We start from the raw sequence: 20,405 nt of genomic DNA on the forward strand, positions 1-20,405 counted from the left end.
ACAACAACAACCAGACACACCATGTATGGTCACACACAAACACTCACACACAGGGACTCCCACACACACATGGACTCCCACAAAAAAAAAAAAAAAACACACACACACGAGAACCAGATACATAAAACAAATAACTGCACACTGACAGCATACAGTAAGTGATAAAATGGAGAGTCTAACCAAAGGACCACAAATGAGTTTCAAAAATCCCAACTGTGATCCTCAAATGACACCATACTACGTCAATACTGAATAGATGGTCACGTTTGATGTGCTGAAATGTCAACAACAGAGGACCTAAGTTGCATCCCAAATGGAACCCTATATAGGACACTACATTTGATCAGGGCCCTATGGAGCCCTAGTGCACTATGAAAGAAATAGGGTGCCAGTTGGGATGCAATCATTGTCTGATGCCTTGCATTTCACTGCGGGCATTCCATTGGTCTGCCTAAACTCTCTAGCGATGTCCCACTGAGACCTCTTCCTTCCTATTTACTCTGTCACTGGCAAAAATGCTTTCCAAACAAACAACCATCTCTCTTCCTATCTGAGCAGTTAGTCCCTAGAGTTCCCTTCCTTCCTCGTCATACACATCAACAGCCAAGTCTCCCGTCTTAGTTCTCTCCGTCCTGCTTTCTGTCCGTCCATCCATCCACCGTTCTCCAACGCTCTGTGCAACTTTTGATGGATTTCGTCTTGATAGTCAATGTTATTATGAGACATGACCTGGTCTATTTCCTTCCTAGTGGCAAGGGCACATTTCAGTCAGGAAAAGTTCTTTTTTTTAACAACACTCATTGTGAGTGTACGAACAGTAAAATGGATCATTATATCAGAACACCACATGGCAGGCTGTGTTCGGTTTATTTAAGTAACAAAATGGGAGGTTTTGGTTTTCAACTGTCCGCTTGGACTGCAAGAAGTGTTTGACATTTTACATAATGACACATACTGTATCTGATATTATTCAACTATTGTAGTACATGGAATCCTAAATGGATCATTCTAGATTCTCTCAGCAACAGGCATTAGACAGCCGTGGTCAACAACTGAGGATTCAAGGGGGCTTAAATTCAGACTAAGTGTCCCTGACACATTATCTAACGAACATGACCGGTGACCTGACACACTGACCAATGACACTTTGAGAGGGTCTTGGCTGAGCAGGGGTTAACAAGGGGTCTTTGTGACAGACGTGTCCTGCTCAGCCAATGAGGACTGAGCCGTGCGCTTCCCAGAGCCAATGAAAAGGCCTGCTGCGCTCCTTCCTCTGCCCTGCTGCTTCTCTCCTCCAGCACTACAGTAAACTGGCTTAACCTTTGTCTCTCAGTGATGAAGAGATTAGACGCCCATACGGTTCCCCTGCTGGAGGAAGGCCATGGCAATCTGCTTCTTCACACAAGGAAGGCTTTTGTGCAGTGCTTGTGGGGCTCCTTCTCTTTTCTGCTGTATATTCTGCACATCTCTCTCGGTCTCCCTCTGACCCTCCCTCTCCAATTTCTTATTTTCTCCCTCTCCCCCTCCAGCTGAGTGTTAACTGGGCTGTCGTCCATCGGCAGCCCAAAGCAGCAAATTTAATTTGAAAGTGAAAACTGTCCAGGAGCCAAAAGGGGGAGACTCCAATAGCTTTTTCACAGCTTTTAGAAGAATGATCCACAAGAGAGAGTGGGAGAGAGAAAATGTGCCTGCATGCAGCAGGTGCAGGATAAGAGTTTCACAACACAACAGGCAGACAGGCAGCCTTATGGGAAGCAGTCCCAGAGTCAAAGTCAGCCAACTTAAAAAGGGCACCGTTTCAGCACCCCAGACCCCCACTCCTTCTGTGACCCTGTGCTAGTGACCCCTAATCACGAGCTGGTGGGTAAGGGGTAGCATGACATCACCCTGTCTGAGGGTTTGTTCCACTGACATCATCGTCCGGAGGCAGAGGGGAGAACAGGCTGTCCAGGCCTTTCAGTACCTCTCTCAGCAACAGAGGCCCCTTTCAACAGCCGGCCCGGCCAACCTCAGTCCAGTCCAGCCCTGCCCAGCCCAGAGCCTCTGACAGTCTCAGCTCCCACAGTCTCCTCTGGGGAATTTACACCAATAGGTATTCACACAGCCATCAACAGGAATCAGCCAGACCCTCCAGTATAACCTTAAACCTTTACACTTGTGGGAATTGTCCTATATGGATAATGCTACATTTAAATGTTTCTTACAAAAGAAATATGCAATGCATAAACATGGTAGCAATTGAAAGGCAACAATTTGGAGAATATGTGAAAAGTATTAGTCCAAAGTTGAGGACACAACACCTGACACAATACTGAAACCAAACATTGTGTTATGAAAATGTGGGGAAGGTGCAACCTAAGACAAAAAAATGACACGGGTTTGAGTGAGAGGACTATGGCCCGTGTCTAGACTTTACAGTTCATGCAGCTTTAGTATTCTGATCAGAGTTCTGATCATGGAATTATATATATATATATATATTTTTAAAGTATGCATTCTACAAACAGTGGAATAGGCAAAATATGATAACACAGCCACAACTGATGTCACTAGCTAACTACTATAGCTAACAAGCCTGTAGATAGCCAGCAAGCAACACTAAAATAATTGCAAACAGGTTAGAATAACTCTAGCCCCACCCCCCCAAAAAAGATATAAATATTAGCTAGCATTTATAAATATTAGCTAGCATTTATAAAGCCAGCAAACACATTCCTCACACGCTAGGAACGCATTTCCTCCAACATTAAAGAAAAGTTGCCTCTCGGTTTTCTGGAGACTTGTGGGAGGAGTGCTGATGACGTCGCCCACTGTAAGCACTTTCGGTAGCCTGATTGCGTCCAGACTGAGAAGAGATCCACATACGATGCATCCCTGACCACGTCCTGAAGTGGTCCGTCTAGACCAGTCTTTTCAATGTGATCTTCGTATTCTGATAGAAGTCGCATGTAAGTATCAAATGTAGAGAACCTAACATCTTCAAAGTGTGCACAGTTCCTAATTAATTTCAATGCACTTGTATGACTCAAAGAAGAGTTTTCAACTATAAGCTGCTTTTATTAGCTCTCCTAGCTGTGCCGTTGAGGAACTACAGCAAGCACACTTGAAGTTTTTTGTGTTTGGAACCCAACCCTGCATCCATCCCCGCCATCACACAATGTTGTTTACACAATCCAAAAACGGCCCATTATAGATCGCAATCTGGGTCAGGTGGGCGTCATTTGAAAGCTTGTTCTATCGCTAACATGACTAGCTAAGTTATAAAATACGATCTTACAGTGTTATGCTTTCACAGGGCAATTCAGAGAATCCGAATTTTTCATGTGCACAGAAAGGAGTCGTGTGCATTCAGGTGCGTGTTCCGTAGCAAAAAATAAATGTGAAGCGCCTTACGTATGTTTGGCTTGCTTGTACGAAATCAAATCGGTATTTATTACAATCTTCAATGTCACATCTTTCAAAATACATAGAGACTCTTCTAAAAATGTACAGCATTTCCCTCACTCGGACAACCAAAAATGTGCAAAAGTTTCCCAAGTAGCGGGAGGGAAGAGGCAACTTCTTGTCACGTGCAGTGCTCAAGTTCAAAACGTCTGTCAGTCAAACCCATACAGCGCTGTCTGACGTCATTTATAGCATGTTACTGTATAGCCACTGCGTTCCAATTTAGGCGCTTATCAGTGCTCAAATATGCAATTTTCAACCCATATATGGGTAGAAGTATAAAGGGTTAAAGTAATGGACTGTCGTTTGTCTTTGCTTATTTGAGCGTTTTTTTTTTATTAACCCCTCCACAGAGGACAAATGTTATTTTGAACAGCTTTTTTGCCACATATACATACACATTTTGCATACATGGTACTTTTCTATAAAGCAGTCACATAATACATGAGCTCTTTAATCCCAACCCTCAGCCACATTCAGCCCATCCCACCTATCACCATAGACCACCCTCGTTTAGTTTCCATGTGCCATATATTTTAATTGTGCCTTGATGTTTAACCTTTCTAAATGTTCTAAATCGTATTGTATCCACAGATTGTGAGCTAAAGATACATCTTTCCTACGAGTATCATTTATTGACTGACGATGGCTCTCCCAATTTGCCCAACACTGCTATTTGTAAGGTTAATTTTAAGTGCATGTTGTGATTTTTTTACCATACCTGAACCTGTGACCAGAAGCAAGCTACATAGATCATTTATTTTGGTATTGCCCCTATTGATCTACAGAGCTGAGATTGTTGTATGCCCCATATATATAGCATTTTGTTGGTGGCAAGAATGTTAAATAATTGAAATTGAAAAAAATCAAGTGTTGAATCAAGTTTTTTTTTTGTACCAGTTCATAAACCATGTGCCATGGAATCGGTACATCGAAAATGTCTTCGCATTTATTTTGCAACTTGTATGGCACAGCTATCAACATTTTTGTCCTCAAATGAAACTGGTATATTTTTCTATTAATCCAATTCCTTTCAGCCAATTTGTATCTTTAATATATGGCAGGTAAACAAGTTCCCTACCTACTCCCTTTTCCACTTGCCTCCTCCATTTTTGTGGTAGTGCTACAATCAGTTGGTTGTAAGTTTGGATTGTGCAGACATTCCCAAATATTTTCTATAACTGCATATGTGACATAACTCCTCCGTTTTTATTCATAATATCATATATATACAGTTTAAGTCGGTAGTTTACATACACTTAGGTTGGAGTCATTAAAACGTGTTTTTCAACCACTCCAAATTTCTTGTTAACAAACTATAGTTTTGGCAAGTTGGTTAGGATATCTACTTTGTGCGTGACACAAGTAATTTTTCCAACAATTGTTTACAGACAGATTATTTCACTTATAATTTACTGCATCACAATTCCAGTGGGTCAGAAGTTTACATACACTAAGTTGACCGTGCCTTTAAACAGCTTGGAAAATTCCAAAAAATGATGTCATGGCTTTAGAAGCTTCTGATAGGCTAATTGACATAATTTCAGTCAATTGGAGGTGTACCTGTGGATGTATTTCAAGGCCTACCTTCAAACTCAGTGCTTCTTTGCTTGACATCATGGGAAAATCTAAAGAAATCAGCCAAGACCTCAGAAAAACAATTGTAGACCTCCACAAGTCTGGTTCATCCTTGGAGCAATTTCCAAACGTCTGAAGTTACCACGTTCATCTGTACAAACAATAGTACGCAAGTATAAACACCATGGGACCACGCAGCCATCATACCACTCAGGAAGGAGACGCGTTCTGTCTCCAAGAGATAAACGTACTTTGGTGCGAAAAGTGCAAATCAATTCCAGAACAACAGCAAAGGACCTTGTGAAGATGCTGGAGGAAACAGGTACAAAAGTATCTATATCCACAGTAAAACAAGTCATATATATATATATATATATATATATATATTAAAAAAATAAATTAAAAAAAAATAAAAAATAAAATAAAAATCGACATAACCTGAAAGGCTGCTCAGCAAGGAAGAAGCCACCGCTCCAAAACCGCCATAAAAAAAGCCAGACTACAGTTTGCAACCGCACATGCGAATAAAGATTGTACTTTTTGGAGAAATGTCCTCTGGTCTGATGAAACAAAAATGGCCATAATGACCATCGTTATGTTTGGAGGAAAAAGAGGGAGGCTTGCAAGCCGAAGAACACCATCCCAACCGTGAAGCACGGGGGTGGCGGCAGCATCATGTTGTGGGGGTGCTTTGCTGCAGGAGGGACTAGTGCACTTCACAAAATAGATGGCATCATGAGGCAGGAAAATTATGTGGATATATTGAAGCAACATCAAGACATCAGTCAGGAAGTTAAAGCTTGGTCGCAAATGGGTCTTCCAAATAGACAATGACCCAAAGCATACTTCCAAAGTTGTGGCAAAATGGCTTAAGGACAACAATGTCAATGTATTGGAGTGGCCAACACAAAGCCCTGACCTCAATCCTATAGAACATTTGTGGGCAGAACTGAAAAAGCGTGTGTGAGCAAGGAGGCCTACAAACCTGCCTCAGTTACACGAGCTCTGTCAAGAGGAATTGGCCAAAACTCACCCAACTTATTGTGGGAAGCTTGTGGAAGGCTACCTGAAATGTTTGACCCAAGTTAAACAATTTAAAGGCAATGTTAACAAACACTCAATTAGGTTATGTAAACTTCTGACCCACTGGGAATGTGATGGAAGAAATAAAAGCTGAAACAAAGCATTCTCTCTACTATTATTGTGACATTTCACATTCTTAAAATGAGGTGGTGATCCTAACTGACCTCAGACAGGGAATTTATACTAGGATTAAATGTCAGGAATTGTGAAAAACAGTTTAAATGTATTTGGCTAAGGTGTATGTAAACGTCCGACTTCAACTGTATATATAACAAGCTAAATATTAAAGAGCCCTATATTTGGGCCACTTGGGGCTAACAGTGACTGGTAGGGTTTAGAGTCATTTATGAGCATTGACAGCTTCCTGACTGGTTGCATCACTGCCTAGTATGGCAACTGCTCGGTCTCTGACCGCAAGGCACTACAGAGGGTAGTGGGTACAGCCCAGTAAATCATTGGGGCCAAGCTTCCCACCATCCAGGACCTCTATACCAGGCGGTGTCAGAAGAAGGCCCTAAAAATTGTCAAAGACTCCAGCCACCCTAGTCATAGACTGTTCTCTCTGCTACCGCACAGCAAGAGGTACCGGAGGGCCATGTCAAGGTCCAAAAGGCTTCTTAACAGCTTCTACCCCCAAGCCATAAGACTTCTGAACAGCTAATCAAAGGGCTACCCAGACCCCTCTTTTACGCTGCTTATCTATGCATGATCACTTTAACTCTACCCACATTTACATATTACCTCAATTACCTTGACTAACCAGAGCCCCCGCACATTGACTCTGTACTGTTACCCCCTGTATATAGCCTCGCTATTGCTGTTATTTTACTGCTACTGTTTAATTATTTGACCAAGAAGGAGAGTGATGGAGTGCTGCATCAGATGACCTGCCCTCCACAATCACCCGACCTCAACTCAATTGAGATGGTTTGGATGCAGAGTGAAGGAAAAGCAGCCAACAAGTGCTCAGCATATGTGGGAACTCCTTCAAGACTGTTGGAAAAGCATTCCAGGTGAAGCTGGTTGAGAGAATGCCAAGAGTGTGCAAAGCTGGCATCAAGGCAAAGGGTGGCTACTTTGAAGAATCTAAAATATATTGATTTGTTTAAACACTTTTTTGGTTACTACATGATGCCATGTGTTATTTCAGTTTGTCTTCACTATTATTCTACAATGTAGAAAATAGTAAAAATAAAGAAAACCCCTAGAATGAATAGGTGTGTTCAAACTTTTGACTGGTACTGTACTTTGCCCACTCCACGATGAGCTGGCGCAACTGGGGACGGCGAAGAATGAGGTCCTTCGCATTCTTCAACGTCTAGATGTTCCCAAGGGGTGTCTCCCCCAACGAGCGGAGGGCCCTATCTGAAAAAACAACATCCACAGCCAGCTGCATCTCCAGAGTATCTTTTGAGGTTTTTAATTTCACCGCTTGCACAATCCAGTTACTTATGAGGTTGTTGACACTATAATTCAAGTGTGGCTTTTAAGTTTGCTTTTTTGGAGGGATTGAATGTACAACTTTCTACTCGGTGACACTTTGATTTGATCTGGCACTGTATTGATGTACATCTTATCATGCTAAGTTTGTGTGAGGTGTGCTAGGCTAGGTAGAAAATAGAGAAAGAAGAGCAAAAGCAAGGTCATGGTAGAGATTTGCCAAAGGAGTGTGGATGAGAATAGAGGGAATTAAACTTGTTAGAGTGTGCATGGAAGGCCAGATCAGGACATTAGAGTGGAAGGAGAGTGTGGGCAGCAGGGCGAAAGAGGGGAGAGAAAGAGGAGTTGGAGAGGCTGGGTTGGGCCCAGCTACTGTTGCTGGGCTGGCGGTCTCCTTCTGCACCCTCCTGGCTAGTGTTTATCAAAGGAAGCTGGCTCAAGCCGAGGCATTTCACTGGTTCCTGCACACACAGAGTGCCCATTGAGGCAAGGCCTGCTCCTTGTCTTAACCAAACCAGGACCCAAGCTGGGGCCAGTGGAGGGCTGGGCGACCATATACAATGCCCCCTTTTTTTCCCACCACCTCCCCCATGCCCACTCCCTCTCCACTACTGCAGGGCATATTGGTGGCACAGCCATGCAGGGCACAATTGCAAAGACAGGCACGCAAAGAGAGAAAGTGACAGTCACAAAGAGACAGATGCAAAGACAGAGTCCCATTTACGATAGAACCCAGAGAGATCAGGATGAGGATACAGACATGTAGTGTCCCTCACCGAAACAACATGATTCTGTATAAAGGCTTACTGACACAGCTAGTACTCTTCAAAAACATACATGCACGCACACACCTCATACATGTATAGTAGGGAGTAGTGGCGTGACGCAGTGAGATGAAGTGACCCATTGTGTAGGAATGTTTTGGCCTCATGCAGGACTGTATATTCAGCTACACCACAGGCCTATCTGGGTTGGCTTTGCACACCTTCTCTGTGGAAGGCAGGTCTGGGATCAGTTAGGCTACTTCAACAACAGCTGAACCAACAGTGGGAGAGGAGACCCTGGATCTCCCTGCTGACTTAATGAATGGGCGGATGGACAGTTGCAGTACCTTCGAATGTACACCATTTCTTCTGGTCATCTGTGCCTTAAAACAAGTAAATGAACAACATCAGAATTGACCTAAGTATGTGATGGCAGCCTGTCTGAAGTAGGCAGTAGGTACTCAGGCGGTTTAACTTGTTCCATTCACCTTTCAAGACCCAGAGCAGTGGAACTGAAACTGACTCTGGCCATGGCTAGGTTAGGGTTGTGCGAGAGGTCAAACTAGACCGTCTGGCAGCATCCCAACATTGACCCTATGGCGGTCATGGGGGGGGGGGGGGGGGGTCAGAAGCTCGGTTACCATGGCAATCAGCGTGCCAGGATCAGCAGCACGTTACTCAAGCAGTGATGGCATTCACATCTGCCTTGTACATTACTGTACAGGTACAATAAGGAGCCTACATGCCTTTCACGACCACACATTCAACCAAAAAATATAATTGAAATAAATTGGGTCTTCAATCCCTTTGATGCCTTTGTTGCACACAACAGTTGTCAGTATCGTCACTGTGGATATAAAAGAAGCCATGCCAATGTTCTGTTGTTCAGCCTGGGTAGGGCTGGCTGGGTCTTACTTGTTGGGGTAACTAATCCTGAGCAGATGATCTGTGATCTGTCTAATCACTCGCCAATCAGAGGCAGCAGCGCGCCGGCGGCGTCAGGAGCAACAAGAGGGGAGGGGTTCAGCAGCCCGGTAGCATCCTGCTGTGCTTCAGTCTGGACCCATGCTGAGTGGGGAAGGGCACCCCGGGGGTGAGAGCTGGGTGTAGGATCACGCACACACACAGAATATGCGAGTGGAGTCGGAAATCCCACTCATCGCTCACATCCTTTCCAACCACTCTGCTAAAAAAAAAAAACTCCGTGCTCACAGAAAAAAAAAATGCCTCTCCAAATTAGCTCCATTTATTAAAAAATAAATAAAAATAATTCACAATTTAACCAAACACCCATCTTTTTTTTTTTATGATTACCTGGACTTAACATTTGGTTTTGAAGTACTAAAACCAAACGATTTCAATGAAAGTATTTTAATTTTAAACATGAAAAAGTAATGTAAGAAGCTCTCATCATTTCAAAATAGGCCACGTCATTAAAACAGCATATAAACTCTAAATACACTATATACACAAAAGTACGTGGACACCCCTTCAAATTAGTGGATTCAGCCATACCTGTTGCTGACAGGTGTATAAAATCGAGCACGTCCATGCAATCTCCATAGACAAACATTGTCAGTAGAATGGCCCGTACTGAAGAGCTCAGTGACTTTCAACATGACACCGTCATAGGATGCCACCTTTCCAACAAGTCAGTTTGTCAATTTCTGCCCTGCTAGAGCTGCCCTGGTCAACTGTAAGTGCTGTTATTGTGAAGTGGAAACATCTAGGAGCAACAGCTCAGCTACAAAGTGGTAGGCAACACAAGCTCACAGAACGGGAACTGTTCGTCGGGAGCGTCATGAAATGGGTTTCCATGGCTGAGCAGCCGCACACAAGCCTAAGATCACCATGGGTAATGCCAAGCGTCAGCTGGAGTGGTGTAAAGCTCGCCGCCATTGGACTCCGGCGCAGTGGAAACACGTTCTCTGGAGGGATGAGTCATGCTTCACCATCTGGCAGTCCAACGGACGAAGCCAGGCCTAGTCGCCCAACATCAGTGCCCGACTCACTAATGCTCCTATGGCTGAATGGAAGCAAATCCCCACAGCAATGTTCCAACATCTAGTGGAAAGCCTTCCCAGGAGAGTGGGGGCTGTTACAGCAGCAAAGGGTAGGGACTGATTAACTGATATTAATGCCCATGATTTTGGAATGAGATGTTCGACGAACAGATGTCCACATACTTTGTCATGTAGTGTAGGTCAGGAGCCAGACAGAGTCTAAGGAAAGCAAATTATTTATTTAGGCTAAAGCCTACAAAGAAATACATTGTGAAGCATTTGCGAGTGCGACACACGGAGTCAGGGACATTAAGCTCTTAACATTTAGTTGTATTAACTCATTATTAGTCTATAAATTGTGCATATACGCTGTGACTTTGTATTTCATTCTAATTAAACAGTGCCTTTGAATTCATTTTTAGAAACGAGTCTGTAGCTTCAGGCTCATGTGATGGTGCCTGGAGAGCGCTTGCAGAGCCACTGGAGATGCTAAAGACCCTTTTGACCACCCTTGCCAGCCTGGTCAGGGATGCAGAGTTGTTTTTTTCCTAAAAATAGGCCTAAAGTTTTAGGCAAAATAATCAAATCAAAACGGAAAGCTCCTTGAAAAAGTTGGATGATGCCAGGAATATTGGGCTAAAGTCAATTATGGCCTATTGTACAGATAATAGACCAAAAATGAAGGAAACTTAAGAGATCAGATTTTGTTTATAAATACTTTGCTACAATGACACACTTAACTACACACCTCGTTCCTTTCTTTTAGCATAGGCACCTAGTAAGTACACTACCATGCTTTCGGGATACATGTCTTTTCTGATTCCACAATGTTTCTTTAGCTGTGGACACTACATCACCGCACTCCCTCTCTTGCACCTGTGTGTTTTATTGGTTTCTTCATGAAAATATTTAGCGACCTCCATGACAGTAGCAAGGGGCTATAGCAGCACACAAGTAGACAACAAATGCATGCTGGGCCGGGCATGCCCTGAGCTCTTTAAGTGAGCGCTACTGAAGCAAAATTGATAGCGGCCAAGAAGGCCAAGGCTCCGGCCTTTGAGAATCTCGCTCTGAGCTCCAGTCAAATTGGGCACGCTCCTCTCCTCACTCCGCTCACTTACTCCGGTGGTAAGTAACACATTACTGTAGCTTGATCAATACACATTGGTACATGACCTTAGACAGCCCTCTGGGCCGCTCTCCAGAACACACAGCCTCCAGACTAATTATAGCCATGGGAGAGAGTAGCCATGTAGGGCCCTCCCTTCTGCTTGTGACCTCTCAGTTAGAGGACAGAGAGCATGGGACATGTAGGACAGAGCACTACTCAGCATGGGACATGTAGGACGAGGCATATCTACTATATCAGTCAATAATATACAGTTAAGTGTGTAAGTAGTGTGTGCATGTGCATGTGTCCGTACAGGCTGTGCTATGACATCATGCTGACCCTCTATTGGGAACCACTCATTTCACTGGACTGTTTCCTGTTCCCATCAGCCAGCAGCAGCGTGGGCTGGGAATTCCTGCATTCCAGAGACAAAAGTGTTTCACAGCGCTGTCACTGACGAGGCGTTTTACTGTGGCCCTTAATGAGCGTCGTAACGGAGGTGAGCGACAGCCATGAAATAAAGGAAAACAAGAAACACAGCTCAAAGAGGAGCCAAGAATGTGGTCATTACTATTCAAAAGGGACGTGTTAAAACCTGAACAAACTGGGTAGTTAGGAGGAGTAGAAGAAAGTCTTTCTAGATGACTGAAAACAAACCAAGGAGTTAGGGATCAGCGTTTCCTCCAGGATTTTTTTTCAGCAGCAGTGACATTTTGTCATGGGGCTGAGAGAAAATGTGCAGTTTTACAGAATTTCCTGCAATTCTACACATTTTGCCATGGCTTATGCTCTGTTCTGATGCTACCCGAGTGACTCAAACATAACAAAATCAATGGGGGGCCCCATGCCATGACATTTAGGAAATGTTGGATTCTCAACTGTTTGCTTTTTATTTTGATGATTGAGAACTAACAAAGATAATCTTTTTACACATAACACACACACACACACACACACACACACACACACAGGTGAAGTCGTAAGTTCAAACACCTTAACCTGAGTTTAAATGTATTTGGCTTTCACAATTCCTGACAAATTTAAGTCTAGTAAAAATTCCCTGTCCTAGGTCGGTTAGGATCACCACTTTATTTTAAGAATGTGAAATGGCAGAATAATAGTAGAGATAATGATTTATTTCAGCTTTTATTTCTTCCATCACATTCCCAGTGGGTCAGAAGTTTACATACACTCAATTAGGTTTTGGTAGCATTGCCTTTAAATTGTTTAACTTGGGTCAAACATTGTGTAGACTTCCACAAGCTTCCCACAGTAAGTTGGGTGAATTTTGGCCCATTCCTCCTGACAGAGCTGGTGTAACTGAGAAAGGTTTGTAGGCCTCCTTGCTCACACATACTACTTTTTCATGTCTGCCCACAAATCTTCTATAGGATTGAGGTCAGGGCTTTGTGATGGCCAATCCAATCAATACCTTGACTTTGTTGTCCTTAAGCCATTTTGCCACAACTTTGAAAGTATGCTTGGGGTCATTGTCCATTTGGAAGACACACTTGTGACCAAGCTTAGAACTTCCTGACTGATGTCTTGAGATGTTGCTTCAATATATCCACAATTTTCCTGCCTCATGATGCCATCTATTTTGTGAAGTGCACCAGTCCCTCCTGCAGCAAAGCACCCCCACAACATGATGCTGCCACCCCCGTGCTTCACGGTTGGGATGGTGTTCTTCGGCTTGCAAACCTCCCTCTTTTTCCTCCAAACATAACAATGGTCATTATGGCCAAACAGTTCCATTTTTGTTTCTTCAGACCAGAGGAAATTTTTCCAAAAAGTATCATCTTTGTCTTCATGTGCAGTTGCAAACCGTAGTCTGGCTTTTTTATTGCGGTTTTGGATCAGTGGCTTCCTCCTTGCTGAGGGGCCTTTCAGGTTATGTCGATATACCTGTTTTTGTACCTGTTTCCTCCAGCATCTTCACAAGGTCCTTTGCTGTTGTTCTGGGATTGATTTGCACCAAAGTACGTTCATCTCAAGGAGACAGAACGCATCTCCTTCCTGAGCATTATGACGGCTGCGTAATCCCATGGTGTTTATACTTGCGTACTATTGTTTGTACAGATGAATGTGGTACCTTCAGGCTTTTGGAAATTGCTCCCAAGGATGAACCAGACTTGGAGGTCTACAATCTTTTTTTCCTGAGGTCTTGGCTGATTTGATTTTCCCATGATGTCAAACAAAGAGGCACTGAATTTGAAGATGTACCTGTGGATGTATTTCAAGGCCTACCTCCAACTGACTCAAATGATGTCAGTTAGCCTATAGAAGCTTCTAAAGCCATGACATTTTCTGGAACTGTCCAAGCTGTTTAAAGGCACAGTCAACTTAGTGAATGTAAACTTCTGACCCACCGGAATTGTGATACAGTGAGTTAAGTGAAATATTCTGAAAGTAGATGTCCTAACCAAATTTTTCATTTGGAAGAGTCAGCTTTTTAAACCAACATGGCTCAGTTTAAATTGTTTTTACATTGTAGGCTCTATAGTTTGTTAACAAGAAATGTGTGGTTAAAGTGGTTGAAAAATGAATTTTAAATGACTCCAACCTAAGTGTATGTAAACTTCCGACAACTGTATACTCTACACTACCGTTCAAAAGTTTGAGATCACTTAGAAATGTCCTTGTTGTTGAAAGGAAACCAAATGTTTTGTCCATTAAAATAACATCAAATTGATCAGAAATACAGTGTAGACATAGTAATTTACAACATTAACTTCTTTGGGATAGGGGGCAGTATTTTCACGGCCGGATAAAAAAACGTACCCGATTTAATCTGGTTACTACTCCTGACCAGAAACTATAATATGCATATAATTAGTAGATTTGGATAGAAAACACTCTAAAAGGTTCTAAAACTGTTTGAATGGTGTCTGTGAGTATAACAGAACTCATATGGCAGGCCAAAACCTGAGAAGATTCCATGCCGGAAGTGCCCTGTCTGACAATTTGTTCTCCTTCTGTTGCATCTCTATCGACATTACAGCATCTGTGCTGTACCATGACACTTTCTAAGGCTTCCATTGGCTCTCTAAAGCCGCCAGAAAGTGGAATGGGGTGTCTGCCGTCTCTGGGCAAAGTATAGGAGCAGAGTTTGTAAGTGGTCAGCCTGGGGACAGTGAGACTGGAGATGTGCGTTCACGAGACTTCTCAATTTTTTTTCTTTCAGTCTTTGAATGAATACAACGTTGCCCGGTTGGAATATTATCGCTATTCTATGAGGAAAATAGCATAAAAATGTATTTTAAACAGCGTTTGACATGCTTCGAAGTACGGTAATGGAATATTTTGACATTTGTCACGAAATGCGCTCATGCGTTACCCTTCGGATAGTGACCTGAACGCACGAACAAAACGGAGGTATTTGGATATAACTATGGATTATTTGGAACCAAATCAACATTTGTTGTTGAAGTAGAAGTCCTGGGAGTGCATTCTGACGAAGAACAGCAAAGGTAATCAAACTTTTCTAATAGTAAATCTGACTTTGGTGAAGGCTAAACTTGCTGGGTGTCTAAATAGCTAGCCCTGTGATTACTATATGATTCCATATGTGTTATTTCCTAGTTGAGATGTCTTCACCATTATTCTACAATGTAGAAAATAGTAAAAAAATCAAGAAAAACCATGGAATGAGTAGGTGTGTCCAAACTTTGACTGGTACTGTATGTAATCGTATCTTTTGGGGCGGTGGTGTTCCTCACTAAATGAATAGAAGGGAAATACTGAGGGACTATAATTCTGTGAGTGGTGCACTGATACACATGTTATGTGTCTGGAATGCTGGCTCTGCTGCTTCCTCGCCAGGGTTATTCTATGTAACCACATGAGCTCAGAACAGCTGCCCCTCTATGAGCAGATGAATGTCTTACCTGTAGAGCTCAGGAGGAACTAAGCTGAGAACTCACATTTGCCCACTGGACAGGCACAGTCCTCCCAGTCAGCAACAGTAACAACAAAGGGGAAGTTGACAGTGTTTTCGACCATAGCAACTGGATCATCCACAGCACTCTCCTAAATGACCTTTAGGGCAAAAGAAAAATGATGCTACGGCTGAATGGAGGCCTCTCTGCAGCAGACAGAGAAGTCGTCATCCTGGAGTTCCAGTGGGTCGCACAGCTCCATCACATACAAAGAATCGCTGTTCCAGCAACCCACCCAGGCAGGGAAGGAGGGGGGGGGGACACTGAAGAGAAACAAGCCTGTCCAAGCAATACTGTTTACTGAGATATTACACAGACTGACAACCCAATTAGGATCTCTTCGTTGAGAGAGTATCTGCCACCGTTCTCTGCCAGCATAGAACACAGATCCAGCATGTACGTTCACTGGCTTCTTCCAGTTTGTCAGTGCAGCAAACAAGTGAGTGTCTTAAAGCAAGCTCTTTCATGGAGTATAATTGAATGGTTTGAGACTGACTTGACATTTGGTGGCTGGAATTAAAGGTTACAACTCATGAGAGTGTCAATAATGATTCTGTAATATCCGAGCGGTTGATAGGTTTGGGGTTCAACAGGGAGGCAGGGAACGCCAGGGGCAAAGACAGCGTTCTAAACTCGGTTCTGGTTAGGGGTACTATAGCTCCCGAGTGGCGCAGCGGTCTAAGGCACTGCATCTCAGTGCTAGAGGCGTCACCAGAGACCCTGGTTTGATACCGGACTGTATCACAACCGGCCGTGATCGGGAGTCCCAATTGGCCCAGCGTTGTCCGGGTTAGGGGAGGGTTTGGTCGGGGTAGGCAGTCATTGTAAAAAAAATGATCTGTTCTTAACTGACTTGCCTAGTTAAATAAAAAAACACAGTGGAGACGCATCTAGTTTCTTTCTAAATGCCAGAGTGCTAGCTGGTGCAACCTGGTGTCTTTATTCTAGAGAGAGAGAAAGTGGAGAGAGGGGAGCCAGCTCCACGGAGTATGTGTATGGGGTCTGAAAAGGGGGTTGGCACATTGTGTGTGTGTGTGTATGTGTGTGTGTGTGTCCATTAGACATTCATTGCTCTATTACCAAGCCAAGTTGCCCATTAGACAGTCACATGGACCACCTGGCTGTCTGTTTGGAACAGCTGAACTAAGACACTTCCGTGTGTATACTGGAAGTGAGCTGCCAACCTGTGCCATGGTGATATTACTGCCCCACACAGTGCCCAGCAGTGGCTGGCACTCCCGTTGTCACTTAGATAACACGCCCAACACCCTAACACACAACAGCTGCAGAGCACAGAGCCAACATAGTTTTACAACAGAGCAGCCAAAAGTCAAAGAAATGAAGCATTAAAATGTCCTTTTGATATATTTCCTGTATCATTTCCAATGACCATGTGTCTCCTGCCTCTCTCCCCAGACTAAGATATTGAGATGCTCTAGCCATTTCCTCTGCTCATCAAAGGATCAGAGATGTCATTTTCTCTTTGAGGTGGACCATGGTTATGCTCAGATCAGTACCAAACTGACTGAATTGTTAAGCATAATGTTCACGTCAATGACACCACCCTTTGTTAGGTATTGATATAAGTATTGCATCATTATTTCTTCCTCTGACACACACACTTTTGCCCCTTGCGAATCCCACATGTGCAGCTGGAGACAACGTTAGTTATTCTCTAACCCGACTTTACTTACAGTTGTAACAGCTCAGGGGGAAGTGAGAGCCTGTACACCTTACCTGGTTCCTGCCACATCATACACTCAGACTGCATGCCAAACAGCTTCACAGCTCTCCCCCGACTTTTGACACCCTATGATTTGTACACTTATTAAGCTTGAAAATGTCACTTCACTGACATGCACTGCAAAGATAAGACATGACAACACTGCACATTGAATGGCCGGTGAAAGAAGAGAGGATATCAGACAAAGCCCGTGAGAGAGTCTGGAGGGACTTAACGATGACTGACAGTTACAGCTTCCTTAAAGTACATTACCTGTAAACTGAGGGCGATCTGGCGGATGTACATCATGTTCAGGTCCTCCAAAATGCGCAGTTTGTCCTCCATGACTGCGTATCTGTCCATTGGCATCCCTCGAAGTAGTATCCACAAATTGAGGTAGCCTATGCTTGAAAATGTTCACTTCCACCCCTCAAATTAACTTCATTTGTCGCAAATTAAAAGCGTGTATGGGAGCTGAGAACTCAAATTCCCCATGACAAAATGTCAAAAACGCTCATGGTGGCAGATGAAAACAAACATGAAGAGACTGTACCGTAGATCCGTTTCGATAATATGGTGTTAGTTAAAGTACAGGTGGCGCGTTACGCACAAGTCTCCAAAAACAATGCGCAAAATAACCTTTTCCGTCTACTGAAGTATATCCAAACCAGTTTCGCTGTGTTAAAACTTCCAAAGTCCACAATACACTGACTTTTCCGAACGCAAGAAGAGACGTGTGCGAGCGCCCTAACAGCATACAGCTAGTCCACAGTGCATATTCTTCTCTCTCTCTCTCTTCTCTCTCTTCTCTCTCTCTCTTCTCTCTCAACAAAGGGCTTCTCAAACACCCACAGTGAACACCCCTCCTTGGCAGTATGGGAAAGAATGGTCCTTTTTAAATGCAATTCTTCTCTTTGTGTCATTGCGTGCTGATTGAGAGTGCTGTCTGTCGGCTGTGATAAGACCTCTCCACAAAAGGGCATTGCCTCCGCGGGAGCGAACACCACAACAACTCAAATGTGCGCAATACTTGCCACGGTAGCCGAGGGACGTTACGCTAAATTAACCCATACAATGCTCCTCTCGCAACCGAGCATTATATATAAAATACAAATGCAAAGTACGTGAAGGGGAGAATATTGTTGTCTCCATGCCCTTAAACAATAAATAATAGGTCTGCGAAATAACAGACAAACGGGAATTGTGGCGGGGCAGATAGCATTGATCTCATTTCTTGTCGGCGTTTTGCTTTGTGGGACCGAGGTTTTAGGGGTTAATCTTTAATTTGCTGTTAGGTTAGGCATCTTTTCAAACCGTGATAATGCGCTGTCTGATCCAGTTTTAATTTGGTCATTTGTTATCAAGTGTCTGAATAGATCAATGCTATCTGCCCCGCCACAATTCCTTTTTAAATGCCCGTTTGTCTGTTATTTCGTAGACCTATAATTTATTGTTTAAGGGCATGGAGACAACCATTTCAGCTCATGAAACATGAGACCAACACTTTAAATGTTGCATACATTTTTTTTGTTCAGTGTAATAATCCAGATATTGTTCTCATCTCATTCCTTGTCAGCGTTTTGCTTTGTGGGACCGAGGTTTTCGGGGTTAATCTTTAAAGTGTTGGTTTCATGAGCTGAAATACAATATCCAAGAAATGTTCCATACCCACATAAAAAGCTTATTTCTTAAAAATGTTGTGCACAAAATTGATTACATCCCTGTTAGTGAGCATTTTTCATTTGCCAAGATAATCCATCCACTTGACAGGTGCATATCAAGAAGCTGGTTAAACAGCACGATCATTACACAGGTGCACCTTGTGCTGGGGACAATAAAATGCTACTCTAAAATGTGCAGTTTTGTCACACAACACAATGAAACTGATGTCTCAAGTATTGAGGGAGCATGGAATGTCCACCAGAGCTGTTGCCAGAGAATTTAATGTTAATTTATCTACCATTAACCGCCTCCAACATCATTTTAGAGAATATGGCAGTAAGTCCAACCAGCCTCACAACCGCAGACCATGTGTATGGCGCTGCGTGGATGAGCAGTTTGCTGATGTGAACATTGTGAAAAGAGTGCCTGATGGTGGCGATGGGGTAATGGTATGGGCAGGCATATGCTTGGGACTACGATCACAAATGCATTTTATCTATGGCAATTTGAATGCACAGATACCGTGACGAGATTCTGAGGCCCATTGTCGTGCCATTCATCAGCTGCCATCACCTCATGTTTCAGCATGATAATGCACAGCCCCATGTCGCAAGGATCTGTATAACATTCCTGGAAGCTGAAAATGTCCCAGTTCTTCTAATGGATAGAGTTCTCCAATTTAAATAAAACAAAAAATAAGCGGCTAGAATTCTGAAAACTATTCGGCCTATTACTGTTTTTAAAACTCTGAAAATAGGCTACAATTTAGAGCTTACAATCGAAGGGAGGATATTCCCAAGTTGTAGCCTAATAAACATGCTAAGCCTATATGTTTTCAACAAAAAATGCTGTTTTCCAAGCATCGCTGAATTTATCAACAGTAGGCTAAACAGTTAAACTTTCCAGCGTTGTCTCAGTTGACACAGCCAAATGTTGGTCCCCACTCTTCAACTCTCAAAGCACTGGCTCTTTAACTTGCCATTTCTAGTTATTTATTGTATTGTGCGTTTCCTCTTCACCAGTGGCTCTTCAGAGTCCTGAGACAGAGACAATCCCAAAGCTAAGCATTCTAGTGTCTACTTTATGCCAAAGGTTCCTCTCACTTTCCTCTGAGAAACTTCTGGGTTTAAAAGATGCACACCGGGATCTTAATATGTAAAATATTACACAATTAAATTTGTAACATATTACACGAATTGCAAAATTTGTGTGACATCAAATGAATTGCAGAATTCCTAACATATCACATAAAAAACAAAATGAACAAAGCCCCCCACCCCCACTCCACACACAGAGCACAGGAGCAGGACTAAGGGAGAGAAGTAGCTCACTGGGTCATTTCCCCCAGGAAAAGCCTCCATCCTGAAGTTTGAATTACCCAACTAATCGGCCTCAGACACTGGGTTAGCCCGCACACAGTAAGAAAATAGATGTATTGTTCTGGTGGAGGTGTAAAGAAAAATAATGGAGGGGAATGCTCTCTGGGATGGTGTTCAGTGTTTATGAAAACAGTCTAACTGGTTCAGAGGTTCCCCAATCCCCAGCAGTCCCCTCTGAAAGTCTCTGACATGTGGAACTCCTCAACAGGATGAGCAAAATCCCCTGTGAGATAGCTGGCTGATGCCCTCTCACATTGATGAGACAGATGGTGATAGCATG

The 20,405-nt window shown here is 43.2% G+C and overlaps 1 protein-coding gene across 3 annotated transcripts in view; it reads right to left on the bottom strand.

The window, feature by feature from the left end:
- Nucleotides 1–20,405, bottom strand: part of LOC115199738 (rhotekin) — a 128,497-nt gene that overhangs the window by 67,043 nt on the left and 41,049 nt on the right. Inside the window, exon 1 of one of the 3 annotated variants that reach the window (XM_029762129.1) lies at nt 17,358–18,187. The exons of the other annotated variants lie outside the window; for them this stretch is intronic. Within the exon in view, the coding sequence (XP_029617989.1) occupies nt 17,358–17,453 (96 nt within the window). The 5' untranslated portion in view covers nt 17,454–18,187. Of the gene's footprint in view, nt 1–17,357; nt 18,188–20,405 lie in introns of those variants that run through there. 3 annotated transcript variants of the gene reach the window in all.

This window comes from Salmo trutta, chromosome 9 (genome assembly GCF_901001165.1).
Source record: "Salmo trutta chromosome 9, fSalTru1.1, whole genome shotgun sequence".
Lineage (NCBI taxonomy): Eukaryota > Metazoa > Chordata > Actinopteri > Salmoniformes > Salmonidae > Salmo > Salmo trutta.